Here is a 25,948-nt window from a genome sequence, read left to right as displayed (position 1 = left end):
ACCCACTGCTGAATTTGACCTGAATCTATGGGTGGCACAGCCTTGTCCTCTTTGAGTTGCCCTAGCGGGGCTTTGTGGTCTATTACTATTAGAAATTTACATACATAAAGGGGTATTGGTGAAACTTTCTCACACCAAAGATGACCGCCAAACCTTCCTTCTCTGAGTACATTTGTATTCTGCATCAGCCAGAATCTGAGAAACATACGTTTTTGGGGGTTCTCTCCATTGGGCCATCCGTGAGCCAAGAATACCCCAATATCGTACAGGAGAGGCATCATATGTCAGCACCAGATCTCACTTGAGATCATAGTGTGCCAACACTTTAGATGATGATAGGTGCTTCTTCCCTTCCCGATAGGCTATATCTTGGCTGTGTGACCATTTCGAAGGTTGACCCTTTTTCAATAGCAGATGTATGGGTATCAGATTGGAAGCTAGGTTACATATGAACTTTCCATAGTAATTCACAATCCAAGGAAAGACCTAAGTCCAGTACAGACATGGGAGCTGGGGCACCTTTCATCGCCCTCACTTTATCTTCCAATGGGTGTAACCTGGCCTTGTCAATGTAGCCCAAGTAGGTTATTTGGGGTGCTTGGAAAATACATTTTTCTCTCTAAGACGTACATCCACCTGGAACATTTAAGGACTACGCCCATGTTCCTGAAGTGCTCTTTATTAGCCTTCCTTGTTATTAGAACATCATCCAGCTAAATTGCAATCTGGGGTAGACCTTGTAAAATGTTCTCCATTGTCCGCTGAGAAATTCCTCTGGCTAATGATATCCCAAATGGCAGTGTCGTCTATTGGGACAAACTCTTATGAATATTAATTATAGCATACTTCTATGAATCCTCATCTAACCGCAGGCACATAGGGCTCATGGCTAGCTTCGTGAAGGACAGACTCCCACCAGCTTTGCGTGTAAGCCCTCTATACAAGAGATTGGGTATTTATGCAGCTGCAAGAAGCTGGTTACTGTGTGTTTAAAATCCCCACAAAGGTGAACCAAGCCATTGGGCTTCACAATTGGTATAATCGGTGCAGCCCATTCTGCAAACTGTACTGGTTTGATGATTCCTTCGCTTTCCAGCCTCCTAATTTCTGAATCTACTTTTGGCCATAATGCAATTGGCACTGGGTGGACCTTGCAGAATCATGGAATTGCTTCCAGGTCAACATGCAAGGTGGCCTTGGTTCCTTTGATAGTCCTTAGACCTTCCTGAAAAACTTCTGGGTATTTAATTAGGACTTCATTCAGGTAGCCATTTTCTAATTGAAAAATGTTAAGCCAATCAAGGTGAATCTTTCTCAACCAGTTTCTCCCTCTCAGGCTTGGGTTCGAACCTTTCACTGCAATCAGTGGTAACTGAACTAGCTGCTTCTCATATGAGACCAGAACCGAAGTTGTACCCTTAATCTGTAAAAGTTCCCTGTTTAGCTCATCTCTTACATAAACATAAGGCTTGGAGTCCAGAGTGAATTTTGTGAAAGACTGGTTCTGCAACCACTGGTACAGCCGTCCAGGTATGAACCTCGATTAGAACAGGGTGATCATATAACCAAATGTTTATTTTGATTTTTTTCTGTTAGATGTTGGTAAGCAATTTAACTGTTCAAAGCCAGATGTAGGTGGCCTTTCCATGGTGTGCACTCACCTGGATACCAGTCTATGCGTTATCTTACTGAATTCAGGCCTAGTGGGCCTTTTTTGCTGTCTTGAGTCCGCATACCCTCAGTAACTACAATGGCTTCCCAAATAACAGCATGATGCCAGAAATGCTTACCCCAACTCAAAGATGACTGCTGTGAGCAAAATTCTTCAGGAGTGCATTTTTTTCTCACTGAATGAACTCCACAGAGACCCCTATCAAGTCACCTAGTCACCCTTTATTTACATATGCATAGTACTTGACACTGGTCCAGCTTCCTCAGAGCCAGCTCTCAGAGTCAACGAAACCTCTGGCACTCCTGTTTGTATCTGTCAACCAGGGCTCCGTGATTGGAACCAGGTTAACAGCCCCAATCAAGGACCTGATATTCTATGAGATCCATCTAGCTGACCTCACTGTAATTACCACAGTAAGCCTGCCACTGCAAATCTTCTCCAGAATGTTGTTCCCCAAATCTATAATTCTCCTTGCAAGTCCAATAACAGTGTATCCTGCCTACTGAAAGTAGAATTAGCTAAGCTTGGTTAACCCTCTGGCTACTTTCCCCCCAAAATCCAAGTCAAGCCTGACCCCAAGTAAAAGTGACACTATATTATTGGTAGTGCTCCTGATATAAATACTGCAATGAAGAGGACATTTTATCTGCTGACAGTAGAGGTTAATTGTTCTTTATCTATAAATTGATTTCAGCCTGTTTACACTCTGGAGGTTTTGCAAACATGTTTTGTGCCATATTTAGTCAATTTGGCAAAAATGACAATTTTAATCTGTGACTGTGGACTTCTCACTGGGAATCCCTCCATTTTAATGCTTTGAAGAGCAATAAGGTCAATAAGAGGGAGCTAAATTGAGAAATAAAAACAGAAATTGCTGGAAAAACACAGTTCTGCCAGCATCTGTGAAGAGAAAGCAGAGTTAATGGTTCAGACCCAGTAACCCTTCTTCAGAACAGCCAAATTGAGACACTGCAGAGGATGTTTGTTTCTACGCATGTGTACTATATATCCACTCAACAGAGTTGGCAGACCAAGAAAGTCTTACTCAGTTATCTATATGGTACCGCTTCAGGAGAGAGCACTTCCCAAGCAGGCAATGGGGAAGATGTGTTAATTGCTTTTTGAAGCCCCCATCCAGCAGAATAATAACAATGTCTGTTTCTAGAAATATCACAATTGCATGAGGTTGTTGACTTGCTCATCGAGCTGGCTTGTTTTTGTTCAGAAGTTTTGTCACCATGCTAGGCGACATCATCAGTGGGGCCTCCAATGAAGCAATGTTATTCTTCCTTTCTGTCTGTCCGATGTAATGTTTGCGGCAGTCTTTGTATGGTATCTTGTAAATCACGCTGGTTCTGTATGTTGGTGGGAATGGGGTCTTTAATCCTTGTGAGTGCTTGTCATAGAGTGGCTGTGGGCTTGTGTGCTACCATGATTCCTAGTGGTCTTAGGAATCTTCTTGTCAGTTCCGATATGTTCTTGATGTAGGGCAGTGTGGCCAGTGTTTTAGGGGGTACTGTGTCCTCCTACTGTGTACAGGAAGGAAACTAGCCATCACAATACATGAACATCAGCTAGCAGCAAAAAGGCACAACAAACTCTCCTTAATATCGGTACACACAGACAGTGAAGGCCATCAGTTTAACTGGGACAAGGTAACCATTATAGCACGAGCCAAACATAGACACGCATGAAAATTTCTAGAGGATTGGTTCTCCACCTGTAATGCAATCAACAAACATATAGAATTGGACCCCATATACAAACCCATACAGATCAAAACTGGAAATGACACTACTCACCATGACGGATCAGACAGTATAAATTCCAAGTGGAGTAGAATAACATTGCGTCATTGGAGGTTCCACTGATGATGTTGCCTAGCATAGTGATGAAACATCTGAGCAAAAACAAGCCAGCTCGGCAAGCAAGTCAACAACCTCACCCACAACCCGAGCTACAGACCTTCGCCGAAACTTTAATCACAATTGCATTTTTGCAACCGGATCCTTCTCAGCAGCATCGGGTAAAATTTGCCATATTTCTTAGGGAACAACCTAATCTCTCCTCCTACACAGTTCCTGCATTCAGTTCTGGGGAAGGGTCACCAGACCCGAAATGTTAACTCTGTTTTTTCCTTCACAGATGCTGCCAGACCTGCTGTGCTTTTCCAGCAACTTTGTTTTTGTTCCTGATTTACAGCATCCGCAGTTCTTTCGGTTTTTATTTAATCTCTCCTCCTCCCTGCTCTATTTCCCTCTCCTGCCTGCCTTGGTCAAGTCATCCATCAACCTTTAATCTTGCTCAATCAAAATCAGCACTAAGTATTGCCTGTGTGCAATTCCACAGAAGAACACCTGAGTTGTATATATTGCTGTTATGTTTAAAGACTATGTCATTGAACAAAATATTACCAGCAAATGAATCAAGCTTTCCAATTCAACACTTCTGTCAACTACCCTTCAAATGCATCTACTTCTGACATTGATCAAATGAAGAGAAAAATGCACGTGATATTTTGTTCCTAGGTATGCTGAAAGTGAAAAATTAAATGTAGTAGGTGTACTCCAAGATATGGAGTTGAATCAACAACACTAAACCTTAATTATTGGCAGTAGTCATAACACAGCCTACAACTGCACAAATACTCTTCACTCTTACCTTGCCAAGAGGGTTATTTGGAGTATTAATGACGATTGCTTTAGTACGCTTGTTAAACTTATTTGCTAGTTCAGCAGGATCCAATACCCAGTCAGCACTGGTCATCAACCTTCCAGATTCTGGTTTCTGAAAGAACATTAGGTAACCTTTTAACTTTGTAATCTGTGCAGAGTATTTATGTATAAGGCAGTCAACAGGAATCCATTCCTGAGCTGGCCCTTTTATCCAAGGAATCTAATACTTAACTTCTACCCCTCTTTTGGTGTTTAGTTTTGCTGCTTGAAAAAAGGTTCAGTTAGGTTAAGCAAAATAAGTGAGTGCATCTAAAGATAAAAGTCCTAAATTGACTTTCGGTTACTAAATTTATAATTAGCCAGTGAATAAGGAACAGGAACTGGCAATTCAGCCTCTCAAATCTACTCCACAGTTCAAGAAGATCATGGCTGAACTGATTGGAACTTCAAACCATATTCTTACTTACCCCCAATATCCTTTCACCCCCTTGCTTAATATGAATCCATCGAACTCTACCTTTAAAATATTCAAGGACTCAGCTTCCACCACCTTTTCAGGAAGACAGCTCCAAAGACTCAAGATTCTCAAAGAATTTTTCTTTTGCCTCTTCTCTGTTTTAAATGTGCAACCCCTGATTTTTAAATTATGACACCCAAGTTCTTGGTTCTCCTTTCATTGTCAAGGCCCCTCCAGATTTTAAATGTTTCAACCAAGTCACTCCTTACTCATCTAAACTCGAGAAGATACAAGTCTAGGCTGTCTAACCTTCACACTCCCTTCTAGAAAACCTTATTTGAACTGCAGTGCACTTACATGCTTCTTTGAATAAAGTGACCAATGCTGTGCACAATATTTCAGATTAGATCTCACCAGGCCCTGTACAACCGAAGCATAATCGCCTAACTTTTGTATTCAGTTCCCCTCACAATAAATAATATTATCCTTTCCTAATTACTTGCTGTACCTGCATATATGTCTTTTGCAATTCATACACTAGAACACCCAGATACGTCTGGGCGCACTTTTAATGCGAAGCCAGGAATTAAAACACAAATGAATACTCGGTGAAACCTGAGTTGTATTATCATTCTATGCATTAAATTAAAGAAGGTATAAGTTGCCAATAGTTTAATTTGGCTGTGGAGACTTACTGGATGCAGCGGGATGTATACAGGATGACCACCTGCCATTCGCGCCATTGACTCATAACAATCAAAGAACGGTTCAATGATAATGACCTGTATAGGAGTAGAGAAAATGGTTTCAATTATGGGTGGAAATCCTGACTGATTTCCCACTCCAGCCCTCATCTACCAACCAGACACTAATGGTAATGGTAGCAGACTACTCATAACCGCAATTAAAATGAGCTCATTTAACACAGATCAGAAACCATATTCTGTTCGTGTGGCAGAGGTACACTTCCAATGTAGCCACTGAGGTAGCAGACAGAGATAATTTTCAACAGAGGTTGATTGATATTCAATTTTGCACATTAGCAGTGGTGCTCTGTGGGAATGTTTCCTTTTTCTGCGGAGTCATTCAGCTCTACTTTTTCAGGTAGTTAATTGTAAGATAAATTGTATGAATTAACAGGCGGAACATAGTCATACATGATATAAAATAAACAAACAACAAATTGTAGGAAAGTAACTTTAGTGAATTCAAGTATTGCAAGAAAGTAATGAATTCTGTTCATTTATTATCTGAAATGTAAGATATTTTTCTGCTGATAAGCCAGGCCATATAGGGTATACTGAGGTTTGAAGTGAGGTGAGTTGTGCAACACCGTAACTCGCACCATATAGAAAGAACTTTTGGGCTTTTGTGGCACAGTAATACAGACCCTATCTTTGGGCCAGAACACCCAGGTTCAAATCCCATCTGCTTCAGAGGCATGTCATAATATGTTTGAATAGAGTGATTAAAAATTATCTATAGAAAAAAAGCTTCTTTGAAGAAAAGTCTTAAAACTGAGGAGATAACGAATCAAATGAGGGAATTAAAATGGGAGGTTTCAGCTGTATGTCCCCGAGTCCTCCAATCTATGATGTGTTTACATCTGTCAATTTTAGTAAAACAAAGGTTTGTTTACATTGTGAAATGAAACCAAATGAAAGAGACTTTATTGAATTGACAGAATGTAAAATCATCTTTTGCTTTCTCACAGTATCAGGTTCTGCAAGCTCCTTCAAGAATGAGTTCTCATGATGTTAATCGCATTAATTTGAAAGAAAAATTTTTGCTATTTAAAAGAAAAATGCATATAGATCACACAGTGTGCATTTTTATCCAGGAGTTCAAAAATATCAATTAAAGCTGCCTTCATTAAACTTGTGCACAGGTACTTAACTAAACTGGACTGAAGTACAATCCAAAAGTTAGAAAACTTTAATTTAAATGCTCCGACTGTCAGCTTAAAGATGATTCAACAGCAATCAAAATCTCTATAAAAGTTAATACTATCATTATCAGTACTCTGCTTCAATACAATGAATCTAACATTTCTGGGACATTACCAAATACCACGTACTTCATCTTCATCATCAATCAGTGCCTGGAAGAAACAGAATAGGGCCTCATATGCCCCAACTGTCACTAGAACTTCAGTGAATGGTTCAATGTCTTGTTCCAATAATTTCCCAAAGAACTTTGCTAGGATGTTCACTAATGGTGGGTGACCCTGGGAAGGGGTGGAAGAATTGAGAAAGAAAAAGAGAACCATGTGTGAGGACCGATGTAACACATTTTTACTGAATCTAATATGTAGAAGGTTTAATATCAGTTAATAAAAATAGGAAATGCTGGAGAGACTCAACAAGTCTAGTAGCATCTGTGCAGACAGAAACACAGTTAAAGTTTCAAGTCCAATTGGACTCAAAATTTTAAAGCTGTTTCTCTCTCCACAGAATTTGCTAAACCTGTTAAGTTTCTCCAGCATTATCTGTTTGTATTGCAAATCTCCAGCATCTGAAGTATTTTGCTTTTATTAACATAAGTTAAGTCAGGTGGTACGAGAAATGACCCATTAGTTTGCAAAAATATCTTTTTAGTCAGTAAAGCCTTATAAAATAGTTTAAAACTCTAATTTGTATAGCGTGATTAAAAATAAAACATACTTTAGGTATTCTTCTTGCACATAAAGGTCAATTTGTCAGTTGTGTAAGCGGAAGTCACAGTCAATTTTGTTTAGGATATGGGCAACAGAAACAAAAAACTGTATTGCTCATATCACCAGTTACCTTCTATTTTACAACTTGTTAAGTCACTTTAGAGGGATCAACCGCAGTGTACATTACAACTGGGTGACAGCTTCCCCTCCATGAAATTCATTAGTGAATTAGATAGGTTTTCCAGTAATCCATCTTCAATGGTCATTTATTCCTGATTGGGCTCCCAAGTGATCTATTTCACAACTGCTTGATATTCTTGATCTCCCGTTTACTAGCCCATTACCATAAACACTACTGTTTCTATTGTAACCATAACGCCTATACATTTTGACCAGTGGCTGTCATAATTGGTCACTTGTACTTATCCCCCTCAGGTGTCCTGTTACTTATGTCTGTGGGCATGAAATCACAAACCAGTAGTTCTGAAGCACTGCCAGAACTAGAATAGGAACAGAAAAGAAAAAAATAAAAACATAAAAATAAGCAGTTGTTACTGAAAGACCAATGAGGCTGTTTCTTAAGCATGCCATCCATGCAATAGTTATATCATGTTTCCAATGTAGAACAAAAATGTCGAGATTCCTCACAGAGGCGTAAAAGTAAAGGAGAGATTTGGAGCAGAAACCAAAAACTTAGTCAAGAGATGGTGTTCATTAAATGGCAAAGTGATTGTGCATGCACAGGTTCACAGTGCTAAGTCACTGAAATGCAACGGGGGTTGCCAGGAACCAAGATTGCACTGCCCATGTAACACAATGAGGGCTGATGCTGCTTGGAACAGACACCTGAGCAGTCAACCAGTGTAAGTATGGACTGCAGCCTGCAGATAGTTACAGAGACAGAGACACAGTGGGTGTCAATACAATTACAATGTCAGGGACACAACCAGTCAACCTGTGGCTGCATTTTAGAGAAAAATATTAAAAATTGTTTTGATTGTTTTGAAGCTGCCTTCAAAGCAGAAGAAGGTTACAGAAATGGGGACAGCTGAGACAGTGGAGGTAATTAAACATAGGAAAAAATACAGTTAGTGTGAAAAGATATGTTGGGAAACCTGTGCAAGATATAGAATAGGATATAATGAATCAAATACATGCATTTATGATTTGCTGACTGAAATTTTACATCACTTTTAAAATAAATAAGACACAGCTTTATTGATATATATTCATTGATCTGCAATAAATTAAGGTATCTACACTTTAATGACTTTGATCTCATACTCGGTGTTGTTATTAGGAAATCTACCCTGAGATACTTATAACAAGATAAAAAAGATTTCCTACCATTGAGCTGAATTTATGATTAGGACATTTATGTTGTATCATCACACCTGTATACTAAAAAGAGCCGTTCCATTTTGGGATCGGAGAAACAGTCATAGAGAACGGATCAGAAAAGAAAAAGAACGTCATCCAAAGAGATGCATGAGAAATGCGAATAGTCATTGACAAGGGAATTTTTAACCTGACCTGTTCTGTGGACAGAAGAGCTAGAACATGGGGCATGGCAACTGAAGGCACGGTCACCAAGGTGAAGCATTTAATATTGAATATGCACAAGACATCAAAATTAGAGCAGGGGAGTGCATTTGAATAGTCATGTTTAGAAGTAACAAATGCATGAACGTGGGTTTCAGCAACAGGTGAGCTGAGACAGAGACTGTGCCATGAAGGTAATAGGTAATCTTCGAGATAGCACAAATATGAGGTTGGAAGCTCATTTTGAGATTAAGTATGACACCAAGATTGCAAGCAGGTTAACTTAATCTAAGATTGCTGTCAGGTAGACGATTGGGGTCAGTAACTACAAGTTTAGAATTGAGACCAAAAACAATGGCTTCAGCCTTCCTAATAAAGAAATGAATGAAGTTTCTGTTCATCCAACATTCGATAATGGATAAGCAGTCTGATAATATTGCAACAATGGAGGAATCAAGAGACATGGCGGTGAAGTAGAACTGAATGTCATTAATGTACTGGTAAAAATGGCATGACTTCAGATGATGTTGCTGAAGACAGCATGTAACTAAGAAATAGGAGGGATAAAGGAATGATCCTTGATTAGTGCAGGGACAGCTAGAGAAGATTAGTTGAAACATTAGATTCTTTCCTCTTTAAAGATTTTTCTTTTAAACTTCATAGCCATCATTCCTATTGGTAATGACTCTTGTATGTATTGGCCACTTGCTGGCCATCCTTCAATTGTGAATCTCAACAGTCAATGGCAGTAATTTATAGATCTGCAAAGCTTAATTCTGATATGCAACTCAATCACACCTTCCATCGAAAGGACAGCAATCAGAAACAGGTGGTTTTTACATCTCATGTGCTCAAAGTTGCACAGGCCAATTGTAATTGTGCACTAGATATACTCAAAACAGATTGTGAATCTTCTCTACATTATCCAGCGCAGTGCCATTATTGATTGGACAAGTGGTGGGGTGTACTTTCTTCCAATTCAGCATTACCACCTTGTCTGTTGGAGTATTCATAGCCAGTAGCCATTTCAACATGTCGGGTATGAATGCTTATCAACAACAACTGAAAAAGTCTGCAGAACATTTTTAATCATCATTTGGCTCAATGAAAAAGTCAGAAGATTGTTAGAACTTACATTTAGGATTCCATAACCCTGCACATTTTGTTATCATAATGAACATTCAGCAGTGTTGACGACAAGTCATCTAGGAGGACAAACAGATGTCTTTTGGGAGTAGCCATTCAAGATCAAAATACACTAAAATTGTTCTTCAAAGTTAGTTCAATAACTGCAGTACACTGAATAACCCTTTGCTTTGATATATTACAAAAAGTAAATACTTACAAAAGCCCTGGTATACTGGTTGAAGTCACCATTTACTGCCCTCGTGAAAGCATCTTTTAAAAAATTTGGAGGGGAGAAGTCAGGAAATCCTTGCCCTAGGTTGACAACTGAATGATCAGCAGCAAGCTGTGTAAATTCGACCCTGGAAATATTGGAAATAAATACACATCAGAATTCTCTTTAGCTGCTTCCACATCTCTTTCTCTGATACAACACAACACATCTACCTTGCTCAGAGATAGTAAGAACTGCCGATGCTGGAGTCAGAAATAACACAGTGTGGGGCTGGAGGAACACAGCAGGCCAGGCAACATCAGAGGAGCAGGAAAGCTGACATTTCGGGTCCGGACCCTTCTTCAGAAAAGATTTTCTGAAGAAGGGTCCCGACCTGAAACATCAACTTTCCTGTTCCTCTGATGCTGCCTGGCCTGTTGTGTTCCTCCAGCTCCACACTGTGTTATTACAACTACCTTGCTATTTGGGGAGCAAGTCATTAGGTACTAGGCATCACTAGCAATTCTGCTTTGCAGCTAACTGCCAACAGGTTCAAGAGCGGTCGAAGTAAACACAATATCAGATTTTTCTCTGCTTTACAAAAATTGACAGAATCACTTCCTTTTGCATCTTGCCAAAGGCCAAGACAACTGCAGCATCCTCCGTGACACTTGAAACTTACTGGGGATATTTTCCAAACATCCTGTTCAGAGATGTTATAACATATCTCTGGAGCAGGTGGGATTTGAACCTGATCCTTCTAGTCCATAGGGACACTACCACTGTGCCACAACAGCCCTTGAAGTATACTGGGAGCTAAATTGGGTAATGATTGAAAACAGGTAGGATTAACCAGCATCCATTCAGTAGAAACACAGGCAGCATAGTATCACAGTGTTGGCTAATTGCAAAAATCAGTAAAGAGTCCAAAATTGATACATGTTAGCACTTCTTAAAGATATACTGCATTGTTTAAAGCCAGCCTGTTTCTCTAAAATCAGAGGTGCATTCTAGATGGAGCAGGTGCTGGGAATCTGGAAAGTAATGTGGGTGCAGTCAATGTAATACTGCAAAATGAAGAAAGCTGCAACCTGAGTAAACCAGGAGCTCATTCCACTTGTCTCTGATAAGAGAAAATGAAATTAACTCATTTTGAATAGACAGTCCCCTTAGAAACAACGAACAGCAAACTGTGAAGTTGTGCTAACATCTCCAGCACTAGCTTGGAAGAAGACATAGAAAAGTTTATTATTACCGGTGCCGTCACAGTCACAGGCCACTTGGCCTTTGCCTCTGTGGTTGCAGTCATGGCACCTTGGCAGACTTCAGAGAATACTACCCTGGAGAAATGCAGATGTCCATACTGCTTCTGGCTAAGGATCAGGTAGGAAAATTGCTACCTATGGACGCTGTGAGGAAAGGCCACTTCTTGAGAGCCCATCACCCTATTCTAGCAGCTTGTCCTGCTCCACATATCCTCTTTTCATTTTCCCAGTCATGCTCAATTTCAAGGGGCTTCCCTAATCATGTGGCCATGCCTGGAGGAACAGGTTTACATAAAAGCCTTGAAGTGACAAACGGTCGTCAGCTGTGAATGTTTGATGATCCCTTTAAATAGTGCTGGTAGGGATCCTCCCTGCTGTTCAATGCATGTTCAACATGCAAACTTAAGTGAGAGCATGCAGTAGACCATTGAGCTGCTTGCATCAGACCAGCATTGAATACTGACTGATGCCGCAATGTGGCATCCCTGTTCCTGCTGACAACATGTTTACCAGCATCTGTACAAAGAATCACTAAGGACACTTTGGCCAAAGAACAAGTACTGTAAGTCCACTTTCATGCAAATTAAGATTTTTCTTTTGTAAAACAAATTTGAAGCAACCGTAAAGTTATTTTAACCAAAACTGAGATGTGAAATTGTACGGGATTTCACAAATTCACCCTCACATTATAAATGCTCAGAGTACACAATGTGAAGAATCTTGCCATTGCCATGGCAAATTGTATTGAACCACAACTGATATCTAGCAATAGACAAGATTCCTCAATGCCTTTTTACAGTCAGTAAATCTCTCCTGTAATCAAGACATCAATTTACCAAATATTCTTGTCTAATCCTTCAATTCTCCGAGAATGTATCTGCCGGGACATGGTTACCTAAATAATGCAGATAACAGATTTTATTTACAATTGCCAAATTCAAGCACTTAAATAATGAACAACAACAAACTATAACAAATAAATGAAATTATGTCTTGTACACGATCAAGGCACGAATCAAAACAAAAGTCTGAACATTCCTGCATGAAGGAAACAAAATTTCACAAGGCAATGGGCTTCCTGTCCAAAGAACAAAATTCAAAAGTAATGAGGTAACGTTAAACTTCAACAAATCCTTAGTTAGATCACAGTTGGAGGTCTGTCTGTATTAAAAAAAAATGGATATAGGGGCGTTGGAAAAAAGTGCCTAAAAATCATACGGATTCAATAACTAAGATGTTATAACTATTAGGATAAATAAAACAAGCAGGGTTCTTTTCAGTATGACTGAGAGGTGAGTTTGATAGGGCTAATTTACAGATGTTTCCACTTGTAGCAAAGTTTAAAACTCGGGAACATAAATTTACTAATAAATCAAATAAGAAATGTAAATGATTTTTTTTAATGAAGAAGGATAGTGAGGATGTAGAACTTGCCACTAAGAAACAGCTCATGCATTTAAGAGAAAGCTAGTTAAGCACAAGGGAAAAATTAATAGGGTATTCTAATTGGCTGAAATGATGTCAAATGGGAGGAAGTTGGATCAGTGGTCAGAATGGCCTGTTCCTGTGATGCAAAATTTTATGTAACACATGGCAGAGCTGGTATTGTATTTGCTAGACTGTTGCAGAAGTCAGCAGATCTAGTCAGCAATCCACATATCAGTTGAAATTGATGATTACAAAGTACAGAATACCTGCTATAAAATGGATACATAAGAAATATGAAAACATTGCGCCAATCCTTATTGACCACAGGTACTTCTGAAGCTGCTGCTGTAACGTCAATGAACCTGGCAGTAAATTTGCACAAACACGCGCAATGATGAGACAAGTACGGTGGTTTCTGAGGAAGAGATTTTGATCAAGACATTGGCAAATCTCTCCACCTCTTTTCTGAAGAGGAATATAGGATCTCTGACATCCACTCAAATAGGCAGATGAAGTTCAGTTTAATGACTCATCCAAAAGTTGGCATTTCTTCACAATCAGTTCTCCCTCAGTTATACAATGAAGTGCCAGCTGGTTTATGTGTTCAGGTCAGGCAGAGGGGCCTAAACTAAAAACCTTCCTAGAAATGGAAGCATACTAACACTGAACCACGCTGGCACATACAAGTAATAAATAGACAGAACATCAGTGAATGAAAAATGAAGGTATAATGAAACAAAAAGCTGAAGAGAATGAACACTACATATTATATCATCAGTTGATATTGAATAACAAGAAGCGTTACTTAATGAAAAGAGGAATGAATGCAGCCTGTTGACAGATTTTTGGGCATCCAATGGGGAATAGTGCACACGTCAGTCCAAGATGTGACTTTAGACAGTTTTTCTACATTAAAGACACAATATAAATACAAGCTGTTGTTAATCTATGATTTTAACTTTACCCAAAAATACCTTGTACTTATTTATTTCAACACTTCTGCTGTATACTATGGCTTGCAACAATTACCCAATTTCAAATAAAGTACCTGTGGCTAGAAATTATACAGTTAAATTTGTCAACCATCACTACCACTGCACTAACCTGAATAATTTTTTAGAACTTCTAACTTTCTATCCAACAAAATGGAGTCTCGTATCACTAAATTCCCCTCTGATGAAATCATGATTCTCAGTGTCATCAATCTTCACAATCAACAGTGTCCTTTCTTCTTTTCCACTGACTGGATTGACAAATGACTTTGTTACATGAATGACCTCAAATAACTCAATCAGACTTTATAGCTGTTATCAGACTGAAGGCAACACAGGAAAAATATCACTATTTGTCTGTTATCTTTAGATGCTAACTGGAATCCTGGATATCTTTAATCTTTTGTTCTCCATTATTTCTGTCTGGACTGTTGATTACTGTTTTATCATTTAAAATACTCTGTCAAAAGATTAAGTGAACATGTTGAAAAAAAGATTTCCACATTACGAATAATTTTTGAACAGTCATATTAGTTCTCAACAAGGCACATAGAGACCAAGACTCATTAGAAACTGAGAACATTATTAAAACTGAAAATGCATTGTGCGACTGAAGGATCATCCTTTAGATGAACATAAAACCGAAGTCCTGTCTGCTTGCTTAGGTGGGAGATGCAGATGCACTCCTTGAAGAGAAGCAGGGAAAATGTGCCCAATTTCCTGATCAACATTCTTCTTCCAAGCAATATCATCAAAAACAATTAGTCATTGTGAGGACCTGCACTATACAAAATCGATGTGGTGTTTCACTACATTATAGTCACCTCATTTATACTTATTACTAAAGATGTCTTCCTTCCTTTACTCTCAATTTTTCAATAGCTAAGTAATTGCAGAAAAAAGAATTATTCACCTTCTTCCTGAGCAAAATGTTGCTGATCAAACTGCTATTTCTTATGATTGTATGTGCTGGACCTCTAAGCATATCTTCTATCTCCTCTTTAATTAAGGCTATTTACAATTCAGTCTTCTAGTCAATTTCTAGTCTTCTGACCACCATCTGTCGAACATGAAAGTACATGCACTGAATAAACTTAAAAATTACAGACATATTCAACAGAATACCATTCTTGTTTAACAAACGGTAATGTAACAGGAAGAACTTTAATGCAAAAATGAATCTGGGCACCACAATTATGTTACAAAATGCTTAGAAGTTTGTGACTTTCTCTAAATTTGTGAGAGTTTGAGTAAAATATATACTGAGCAGCATTTGTTATAATTTGCAAAAATGTCTGTTTTGAAGTCCACTGAGACCTTTTTTGTTCTATGTTAAGGTGCTATATAATTGAAAAATATTTCCATGATAATTTGCAAAGTGGTTTACAATAATGGTAAACAGCAAAAAATTACTGGAAATACAGTTAATTTTTACGTAGCACAAGGAACTTGCCAATGAAATCCCCAAGCTGTTATTTTGCATAAAATTAAACATCTCTGAAATAAATTAAAAGCCATCAAAAACAGCTTTTAAATGCAATAGTTTCGCATCCATTTCCCTGCAGACATTGATACATTATGAGGAAGGAGTTATATCAAAGACAAAAATTATGCTGAACATACCAACGCTATAGCAACAATGTAAACTTAACCAAGTTCTTTTAGGTTCGCAATAACATCTCATGCCATTTATTGTAATGTTTCTCCAGATCATAAATTATAGCCCCCAATTAATAGGCAAATGTAGAGTTAAGAAAAATGCCTCATATTTGATTGCTGATCTGTGCTTAAAAAGCAGGAAAGGGTTTTATCACAAGTCTCAGTGTTCCCAAGTTAAAGATGAGAAGGTCAGCTAAATTTTGGATTAAGTACAGACAAGGTAAATAGGTAAAATCACCACAGTCCTACCAGAACTTAGCACAGGGCTGCTCTCTTGTTAGAGTATGACTCAATGGTGGTTTAACCTGAGGGTCACCCTGCCTCAGGCTAGAGGAGAGGTTGAGAAGAAGAGTTCTTCACAGTAACCTCAGTAGGTGCAGGAAGTATATCCACACCGTTGGCATCATGCTGCATTGCAAATCTGTCATCTAACCAACTGAGCTAACTGACACCCTATACACAAATTTTTTAAAATCTATTTATATTTGATTTTGTCTCTCATTTTTATGTCAATTCTTGTGTTGCATGGTATACAGCTATAGAAAAGGGTACTGCAGCTCAAGCACTGATGTAACATATTACATGTAACACCTTTCCAATATATGTTCTTGATTTTCTGGATCTGTCTTTGGATAACAGTCTTAAGCTACTGAAATGCTATCTTCTTGACTTGCAAAATTGGGTTGTTCAGCCAATCAAGGCTGTTCATTTTTGTTCCAGGTCATCACATATTTCAGCATTGTCACCGAGACTAATTTTGATGAAAACAATGATGCTTGAAATCAATGATCTGGATACAGGAGTCTATTACAGCTGACTTAATTTGATCCTATTGCTTTGGAATTGAGTTGAATATGTGAAAATTTTCCAGGATCATTGTAGGTTGACTTGTAATTTCTCTCTTTGGTCAGACTGTTTTGGGGTTGAGACATTGATGATCATCCTCTATGGATTTGGAAGGAAAAAAGTTAAATACTCCCACCACTGGTGGACTTCAGGAATGTGAAAATTTCAACTGTCTACAAGAAGTAAGAGAAATCATTCTGTAGAAACTATTGAGGTATTTCCCTCTTCTCTATAGCAGGGAAAATACTAACATGAAGTCTCCTGAATCATCTATGTGATATTGGAAAGACTATCAGTACTTCAAAGTTGATTAGGTACCAGAACCCGATGTGAAGCTTTCAAGGACATCAAAGCAAGTCAGAGTAGAAATTGCAGAGGCACTGACAATAATCCTTAAATCTTTTCTGGACTTATGGATGATGACAGAGGACTGGAGCTTTACATGTGTATTACTGTAGTGATCAAAACCAGGTGGATCTTATTGGCTATGAGATCTTTGATTGGGGTTGTTAACCTGAACCAATCAGGGAGCCCTGGGTGACAGATATAAACAGGAGATTCAGAATCTCCTCATTTCAGGGACTGACTTGCCACAGTGCACATGTAAATTAAGAGTGACTTGGTAATGGGATATTGTGCAGTTATTTCAATTACCCTTGTTCAAAAGGAGTTTGACAGATATGTCTAGCAAGTAATTTTAATTGGTGGGGAAACTTCTTGAAACAATTATTTGGGACAGAATTAAAAGTCACATGGAAAAATATGTGTTAATTAGGAAGAGCCAGGTCAGATTTCTAAAGGGAAAACCATGTTTAATTAACTTGCTGGAGTTCTTTGAAGAGGTTACATTTGGTGTTGATAACATTCATATCAAATTTCAATTTTTCTAAATATTGAGTTTCCTCTTCTGTCACCAAGATCTGGATACATGTCCTTCCTTAAAAAAGACAGATGTAAAATCTTTAGTTGACACCTCAGCCATGTCTCCTGCCTCCATATGTAAATTCACATTACAGTTGCTAATTGGACCCACCACTCTTTTACTGTTTATGTGCCTGTAGAAGACTGAAATTCCTCTTTATGTTAGCTGCTAGTCTTTTCTTTTCATAATTTTTTTTGCTATTCATTTATTTTTCATATCCCTTCTGAACTGTCTATATTCAGCTTCATTCTTTATTGTATCTAACTAAACCAACTAAATGCACACTTTTTCCATGTCTTGTTTCTTTTATTCCAGGGAGCTGAGTTTGTTTATCTTATCTTTCCTTATGATGTCTGCACATCTCTGAAATTTCCTTTCATGTTTGAATAGTTCTGAGGATTGTTTACACCCATCTAAACAGGTTTTAACATTTCATCCAAAAGTTGGCACATCCAACAGTGTGGCACTCCTTCATTACCAATCCTCTAACAGCATTGTGCTACCTCAGTGGTGACTGTCCACAATTAAAGTATCAGATGAAATTCCTCCACTCTTAAGAACTAAATTAAGCTGTTTTTATTGTGTGAAGTCTTCAATTGATTTTGTTTATATGCTGCCATCCACCCAAAAGGAAACAGGTTCTTCATTTTGATTTTCACCCTTTCCACAAATTAGTTATCTATATTCAACATCAGGCAACTTTATTGCACCTGGCTTTTAGATAGAGAAAACATGTTGCCATTGGTGGTCGGATTGAAAACTAGAGGGCACAAACTTAAGGTAAAGAATAAAAAAAATCTTCATATAGTGACAGGTCGACCCTTGCACTGTCCAAGATGTACAGGAGTCAAGCTCAATCAAGACATTCAAGAAGGAACTGGATTATCTGAAAACAAAGTATGTGCAGGTCTACAGGCAAGAAACAGGGAGTAGCTCGAGTTCAACTGCTCCTTCGGTGAGCCAGCATGACAGAACGAATGGTCTCCTTCCGGACTGTAACTGTTCTTTATTCATAGGATTTAAATGGTTTGTGTGATCAGCTCACAAACGTGACTCAAATGAAAGCAAAGTTACAGACTTCGGAGATCTGAAATAAAAACCCAAAGCTCCTGGGAGACTCAGCTGGTTTGGTCGCTGCGAAAGACGCGAATGTTTAAAACAAAACAGAAATTGCTGGCGAAACCCTGCAGGTCTGGCAGCATCTGTAGAGAGAAAACAGAGTTAACATTTCGAGTCCAGTTCTCTTCAGATAACAAGCACCATCTCTCCACGGATGCTGCCAGACCCGCCGAGTTTCTCCGCTAATTTCTGTTTTTGTTTCAGATTTCCAGCATCCGCAGTTCTTGGTTTTAATTACTCGAATGTTTAAGCGTGTTCTCTCTCCGCAGACGCTGCCAAACCTAAGTTACCCCAAAACTTATTCTCAATCACAAATACGCGACTCACGTTGTATCTTCTATCACAGGCGACAGCTCCCACACTCTGTAATCGAAAAAGAAAATATTTTAAAAAGTATGAGAACCATTATTTAAAATAAAATCCCTTTTGACAAAAAAATCAACAACCGTGCCCGTTCGAGCAGTGGGTCTGGCATCTAGAAACTTCGATCTAAGGCATTTACGCTTTCTGTCAAACTGCCCTTTCGGACTCGTAGACAACAAGATGCAGAGCTGGATGAACACACCAGGCCAAGCAGCATCATAAAAGCAAAAAGGCTGACGTTTCCGGCCTACAGCCTTCATCAGAGAAATTTCGGACTCTTGCCTGTCTTCTATTTGTATTTTATTTTTTTCCTACTCTTCCCCCTTTTAATGTTTCACGTACTGTCAATTGGATCTCACTGTTCTTTTCTCTCACTCATTCACTCGGGAAGCTGAGACCAGCCGTTATGATTGATGTCAACGTCCCCGACTTCGCTGTCCTCTCGGTTGGGAGCCGCAGTGTGACGCCGCTCGCAGGGCGGACCTTGCTCCAGTGGAACACATCAACTGGGCGGATCCTTTGTCCAGGGCCCAACGCCGTGCGGCACCCCGGACCCAAAGAGGAGTCACACACTCACCTTCGCTTCCTTCCCCCGCACCCCCTCGCGGACAAAACGGAGATGGCTTGCCGCTTTTCTGCGTGTTAAAAAAAGGTATCCAGTCGGGCTCGCGTGTGATTTTTGTTTCCCCCTGAGGAAAATGACGGAACCGAATGAATTTATCGATTGGAATATTTATATTTTGGCGCAAATTCTCCAACCGGCGGATGTGCAGCCGGCGAGATCGCGCGTGACGTCACTTCCTCCGGGTGGGGGAATGTTTGTTCCTGAGGGAGTGAACAGCCCCTGCCCCCCACTCCCCTCTCCAAACTAAATAAACACATTAACTTCGAACAGGGACTGGCAATGTGGGTAAAGCCCGCGGAGGCAGAGTGCGGCCCACTGCTCGGGAGGTGAGCTGGGATTGCGCGATGTGTTTGTGTTTCAGTCAATGAACTGCCCTGGCTTAGCGTTAACCGGCATCAGCTTGGATTTTACACCTCAGAGTTTATGGGAATAGCTGGCATGCTGGGAATAATAGCCTGTGATCGGCTAGGAGTGGCTGGCACCCTGGGATCAACTGGGAGTAATAACTTGGGATCAGCTGGGAATGGCTGGTAGTATGGGATCTGTTGGGACTGGCTGGCTGTGTGGACTCTGGGCAATTGCTGGCAGTGGGGCTCTGATAAGAATGGCACTCTGCAATTTACTGGGAGTGACTGGCAGCTAGGACTCAGGTGGGAATTCCTGCCTGACTAGGCTTAGGTGTGAATTGCAACCTGGAATCTGATGACAATGGCTAGAAACCTGGGAATGGATGGGATTAACAGATGCAGTTCTGATGGGAATATATTGCTAGCCAAATAGACTGGTGGCAGTCAGCTGGCTATTCTGGTAGCTGTGAGCCAGTAGTTTGGACTTTGGTATCTTTGGTTAGCAACCAGAGTTCTGATGTCAGAGTATTGGTGATTCTGCATTGGATTTGCATATTGATTGCAGTTGGTATGCTCTGGGTCATAGACCCAGGGCTGGTAAGTGCTTGCAGTGTTTAGAAGCTAGAGTTTGGGGATCAATGGATGTGGAATGACACTGCCATGATTGGGGCATCTGAATTGCAACACCTAGTAATTATTTTGACATTCAACATCAGATGAGAATAACTGAATCATGTTTTCTGCCTCTGAAAATGTGAGGATATTTTAAAACTTTCTTGCTCATGTCTCAAATCACAGCTGGCTTCATTCAAGTATCCTTGCTAATCTACATTGACTCCTGTTTAAGCAGCATCTTGGCTCTCAATTATGAGCTTTGATTTTGAATCTTTCCATATCTCTGCACCATCCTCCAGGTGCATCCTCTGAGAAGTCTGTGTGTTTCTAATCCTGGCCTTTTGTGCATCCCCAGTTTTAATTTCTCCATGACTGGTAGCTTTTCCTTCAGTTGACTAGATCCTAAGCCCTGGAATTCTCTTAAAACCCTTGCCACACCTCTTCATCTCTACCTTGCTTTTGTCTTATTAAGGCACTAGTTAAATCTCTTTCTTTGACCAAACGTTTAGTCATCTAACATTATATTTTTTTTTATGTAGCACAGTGTCATACTATGTTTTGTAATGTTCCTGTGAAGCATCTTGTGATATTTCATTGCATAAAAACCATTAAATAAATACACAATGAGTTGTTATTAAGATGGCAATGAACCCAGAAATGGTAGATAATCAGATTTAAATTGTACAAAATTTAGACGGTTTACAGTCACACAACTGAAAGGCACTAATGCAATAACTCAGTAGGTAATCTGTTGTGGTGGTCACTAACTAGTTTGCACTGAGTTATACTTCACTTCATTGTGACTAAGTATGTAATAGTTTTCAATAAGCAGGTCTAAAATGTAGGCAGGTATTTTGTTGTTCATTGCTACCCAGCAGTCTCCGCTCCAAGTGCTTTTCTGTGTGGACATGTGAATACAAGATCAAACATAACTGTTAATGCTGCCGTGATTGATTAAACTTCAGGTTGGTAATATGTCTATTTGCCATTCATCAATGGGTTGCTATCCTCACTTGCTATTCTCCATTGCAGACTTTTATTTCTTCAACTGGAATATAGATGGGCTGTGCACATGGCCACTGGAAAGAGGGTGTTTAGCAAGGCTGAAATGTTCATCATATTGGCAGGAGTTATTGTCAGGTAGCCATCCAGTGATTCAGTTGAGAACTGATTGAGCTCATAATTGAGTTGATAGAGAGTTGGTATATCTACAGTCAGGAAGCCAAGGCACTGGTGACTGTGGACCAGATGTGTGGAGGTGTTAGTTGTAGTTTTCTGGTTTCTGGTCATTGTGAAAAAATGAGATTTGTTGTTGCAGGCAATTCATTCATAGACTCAGATTTTCACAGCACAGAAGGGAGCCATACTGTCCATTGTGTCTGTGCTGGATATCTCATTAGTGCCCAAATGTTACAAATGTTTCTGACTCAACCACTTTATTTTAGGCAGAGAATTTAAACTCACACTACCCTCTGGGTGAAAACTTTTGTCTTCAGTTCTTCTCTGAACTTTCTATTCCCACCTTAAATCTACACCCTCTGGATATTGACCCCTCTATAAATGTGAAAAGTGCTTTCCAATCCACCCTATCTACATTTTCATAATCTTATAGACTAACCCAGGCAGCATCCTGGTAAATCCCCTGTGTACCTTCTCTAGTGCAATCTATAATGTGGTGACCAGAATTACATGCAATATTCCTGTTATGGCCCAGCCAGTTCCAATGTAACGTCCCTGCTCTTGTATACTATACCTCAGCTGTATACATATCCCATATACATTCTTAGCCATCTTACCTATTTTTCTATGTCACCTTCATTCATCTGTAGATGTGCACACCAAGGTTCCTCTGGTCTTCAGTACTTTTCAGGTCCTTCATTCATTGTGAAATCCCTTGCTTTGTTAGCCTCCCCAAGTCCATTAACACTCATTTTTTCAGAGTTCAAATTTGAGTTGACACTGCTCTGCCCATCAGACCAGACCATTGATCTCCTGCAGTTTATGGTTAACCTCCTCACTAATTACCATCCTACCAATTTTTGTGTCTACCACAAACTTCTTGATCATACCCTCTACATTTAAGTGGAAGTCATTAATGTATACCACAAATAGCAGCTGCCTGAATGTTCAACCATGTGGAACCCCACTAGAAATAATCTTCCAATCACAGAAACATGCTTCTACCATCACCCTCTACTTCCTGCCTCAGCTAATTTGAAACCAGTGTCCCACTTTGCCTGTGGGCTCTTACATTTTTGACGAGTCTGCTACCCTGTCAAAAGTCTTGCTGAAGCCCATTAAGGCCTAATCAAGTACATTGTCCTCTTTATTAATACTTTGTGTCAATCTTCACAATGGTAAATGTATAGATATCAGGATAAAGGGCTGTGAAATATTAGAAGAAATTAACAGAGAGTGAGAAGGTACTAGCATGGTTAGCAACCTCAAAAATGGAGAAATCCACAGGCTGGAATGAGATGTGTCCCAGGCTATTTATTTTGATAATATACTGGCAATAGATTCCCTTCTTGAACACATGGTGAATAACCAATAATGTTTTCTGCACTGTCTTTTGGATAAAATCAGATATAGGGAAGAGATCTTTGATTTAAGTGAGAGTCAGTGGAAGAAAATTACAGTTTACTGCTTCTGGTTGTAATTTGATGGGTCAATCATACATATTTTTCTTAAAAATAGTCTGTCACCATATATGGGAACAGAAAAAGTTAGTGTTTCAAGTGAAATCTGACTATTCTTCTGAAAAAGAACCATTTGAGTCGAAGGAGAGACATATTCAACTCAACACATTAACTCAATTACTCTCTCCAAAAATGCTGCCAAACCTACTGATTGTTACATCATTTGCTTGTTTTATTTTAATTTTAGATTTTTACTTTTATGTGAGTGTTTCGCAGTTTGACTTGTCATATGATCTTTTCATGAGATGTACTCTAATATTTACACGTGCTTTTTTTATATGTGATAACTATTGGAGAGGTCAGGAAAAATAATTAGAGATCTGTAAATCTGTGTCAATCATACTTTTTAAAAATAGAAAATCAAGCTTGTACAACTTTTTCACACAGTGGGTCGTGTGTAAATGGAATGAACTGTCAGAGGAAGTGGTAGATGCAGGGACAGATACCATATTTAAAAGATATTTTGACAGGTACGTAAATAGAAAAGGTTTACAGGGATATGAGCCAAACAGAGGCAAATGGGACTAGTTAAGTTTGGGAAACCTGGTCAACATGGGTGAGTTGGACCAAAGGGTTTGTTTCCATGGTGTATAACTCTGTGACTCTTTGAGTCTGTTGAGGAAAGCAAGGGAGGAGATATCCAGACAAGCTCCATCCAAGCTGTGTGGCTGCACAGCCACTCTGAGGGTCTGTGTACACCAATCAGTGTGTCGACTCATTGGCAATAACTTCCAAAACTGAAAATCAGTCAGGGACCTCAGAGGACCATGCAGAAGGTTTTTAAAAGATGAAAAAGAAGGGATGGACCAGGAAATTAGAGGCTATTGAGTGCAACCTCTGTGGTGGGGAAATTAAAAAGACTTCTGAGACACTGAATATATCTTCACTTGGAGGCATGGATTAATCATGGATAGTCAGCGTGGATATGTTAAAGGAACGTCGGGTTTGACAAATTTGAATTTTTTGAGGCGATCAGGAGACCCCAGCACCTCAGACCCCAAATAGCTTAACCCCTGCCTCACTCAGTAACCTGGAATACGTCCCATTCGGCCCTGCACATTTATCCACATTTTTAAAGGCTGCTAAACCTGCCTCTGTCTGTTAATTTCTTCAAATATTTTGCAGTCCTCCACCTGATCTCTACCCACGTTGTCCATTTCCATTTTGAATATCATTGCAAAGAATTCATTGAGAACTGTTACCACGTATTCTGGGTCCACAGACAGCTTACCTCTATGATTGCTAGTGAACTGTACTCTTTCCATAGTTAGTCTGTTGCTCTTTATGTATTTAAAAAAATTCCTACCCATCTTTGCTTTCTCATGTCCTCAGCTTTCCCAATTTCCTCTTTTAAGTTTCTCCCTTGCATACCTAATATACACCTCTAGGTGCATTGCTGCATTGAGCCCTGAGCTTTTTTTTCACTTAATCATGACTTTTATGTGTATTGAAATCCATAGTCCTCTAGTATTGGGTACACCCTTTGTCTTTACAGGAATATACTTGCCCTAAACTTCTGCTGTTTCTTCCTTGAATGCGTTCCACTGCTCTGACACAGTTTTATTGCAAGTAGCTGCTCCTGGTCCACTTGTGCTGAATTGTATCTTGTCTTAGTTAAATTAATCTTTGCCAGTTTAGAACACTTATTCCTGCCTCATCCTTATTCATAACAATCCTAAATCTTATTGAGTTATGGTCACTACCTCCAAAATACTGCACTACCTTCCAACTGCCTGGATACAATTCTGAATATTAGGTCTAGACCTGCCCACTCTCTTATTGCTCCTGAATCCAGTTTAACAACTTTGCTCACTCCTTAACTTGCATAATAAAACTATCCTAGTTAATATTTGGGTAGTTAAAAATCTCCTGTTATTATTGCCTTATTATTTTTCTGTTTCTCTGACATTTTGATTGCATAGTTTATCCTCTATCTCACTGTTTGGGGGTGGGGGGGTCTGTAATACATGCCCAAACGTGTATTGCCTCTTTTTTTGTATTTTTAACTTCTACCCATATATAGTGATTGGAGCGAGGTTGACCAGGTGGATCTCGACGAGTGGGATCCCTAATTGGGCCTGTTAACCAGTGCCAATCAGGGAGTCTTAGCTGACATATAAACAGGAGTCTGAGTTTCCTCACCCTCAGGACTGGCTCTGAGCTAGCTGGTCAGACTCCATGTGCTGCGCACATGTAAATAAAATGTGACTTGGTGACAGGATAGTGGACTGTGTGCAGTTATTTCACCAGATGATCTAAATACCCTATAACCAGGATTGTTAAGCCGCCAATTTGCCCATCATTTGTCCCAGCATGAACCATGACCTCTGGCAGTTCACCCACTTACTTCAGAATTCCCTGCAGTTGCTCTTTGACATCTGTGACCTGACATCCAGGATGCAACATACTATCTTGGAGTCATGTTGACAGTTGCAGAAGTCCCTGACTACTTCCCTCATTAACAAATCCCCAAATGTCATTAAAAACCAAAAGAACTGCGGATGCTGTAAATCAGGAACAAAAACAAAGTTGCTGGAAAAGCTCAGCAGGTCTGGCAGCATCTGTGAAGGAGAAAACAGAGTAAACGTTTTGGGTCTGGTGACCCTTCCTCAGAACTGATGGTGGCTGGGAAAACGTCAGTTTATATGCAGAAAATAGGGAGGTGAGTGGGGTCGGGAGTAACTGAAAGGATAGAGCCCAAAGAGAGAGAAAGGCAGTTGGACAGAC

General features: G+C 39.5%; 2 protein-coding genes across 6 annotated transcripts in view; one reads left to right on the top strand and one right to left on the bottom strand.

The window, feature by feature from the left end:
• Positions 1–19,454, bottom strand: part of LOC109935627 (kynurenine--oxoglutarate transaminase 1) — a 45,081-nt gene extending 25,627 nt beyond the window's left edge. Inside the window, exons 1-8 of one of the 3 annotated variants that reach the window (XM_048613440.1) lie at positions 19,278–19,454; positions 18,900–18,935; positions 14,940–15,086; positions 12,443–12,501; positions 10,348–10,489; positions 6,882–7,031; positions 5,500–5,586; positions 4,334–4,459 (exon numbers count right to left, since the gene is read on the bottom strand). In XM_048613440.1, the coding sequence (XP_048469397.1) occupies positions 4,334–4,459; positions 5,500–5,586; positions 6,882–7,031; positions 10,348–10,489; positions 12,443–12,501; positions 14,940–15,011 (636 nt within the window). In that variant the 5' untranslated portion in view covers positions 15,012–15,086; positions 18,900–18,935; positions 19,278–19,454. Of the gene's footprint in view, positions 1–4,333; positions 4,460–5,499; positions 5,587–6,881; positions 7,032–10,347; positions 10,490–12,442; positions 12,502–14,939; positions 15,087–18,899; positions 18,936–19,277 lie in introns of those variants that run through there. The other 2 variants (XM_048613441.1, XM_048613442.1) reach the window with 2 other exon arrangements.
• Positions 11,995–25,948, top strand: part of lrrc8aa (leucine rich repeat containing 8 VRAC subunit Aa) — a 62,458-nt gene continuing 48,504 nt past the window's right edge. The window contains exon 1 of one of the 3 annotated variants that reach the window (XM_048613438.1): positions 11,995–12,168. The gene's annotated coding sequence lies outside the window, so the exon portion shown is untranslated. Of the gene's footprint in view, positions 12,169–19,471; positions 19,588–19,654; positions 19,887–25,948 lie in introns of those variants that run through there. The other 2 variants (XM_048613437.1, XM_048613436.1) reach the window with 2 other exon arrangements.

The sequence above is a fragment of the Rhincodon typus genome, chromosome 28 (assembly GCF_021869965.1).
Source record: "Rhincodon typus isolate 14 chromosome 28, sRhiTyp1.1, whole genome shotgun sequence".
NCBI classification, from domain to species: Eukaryota; Metazoa; Chordata; class Chondrichthyes; order Orectolobiformes; family Rhincodontidae; genus Rhincodon; species Rhincodon typus.
This window is presented reverse-complemented; position numbering and strand designations above follow the sequence as displayed.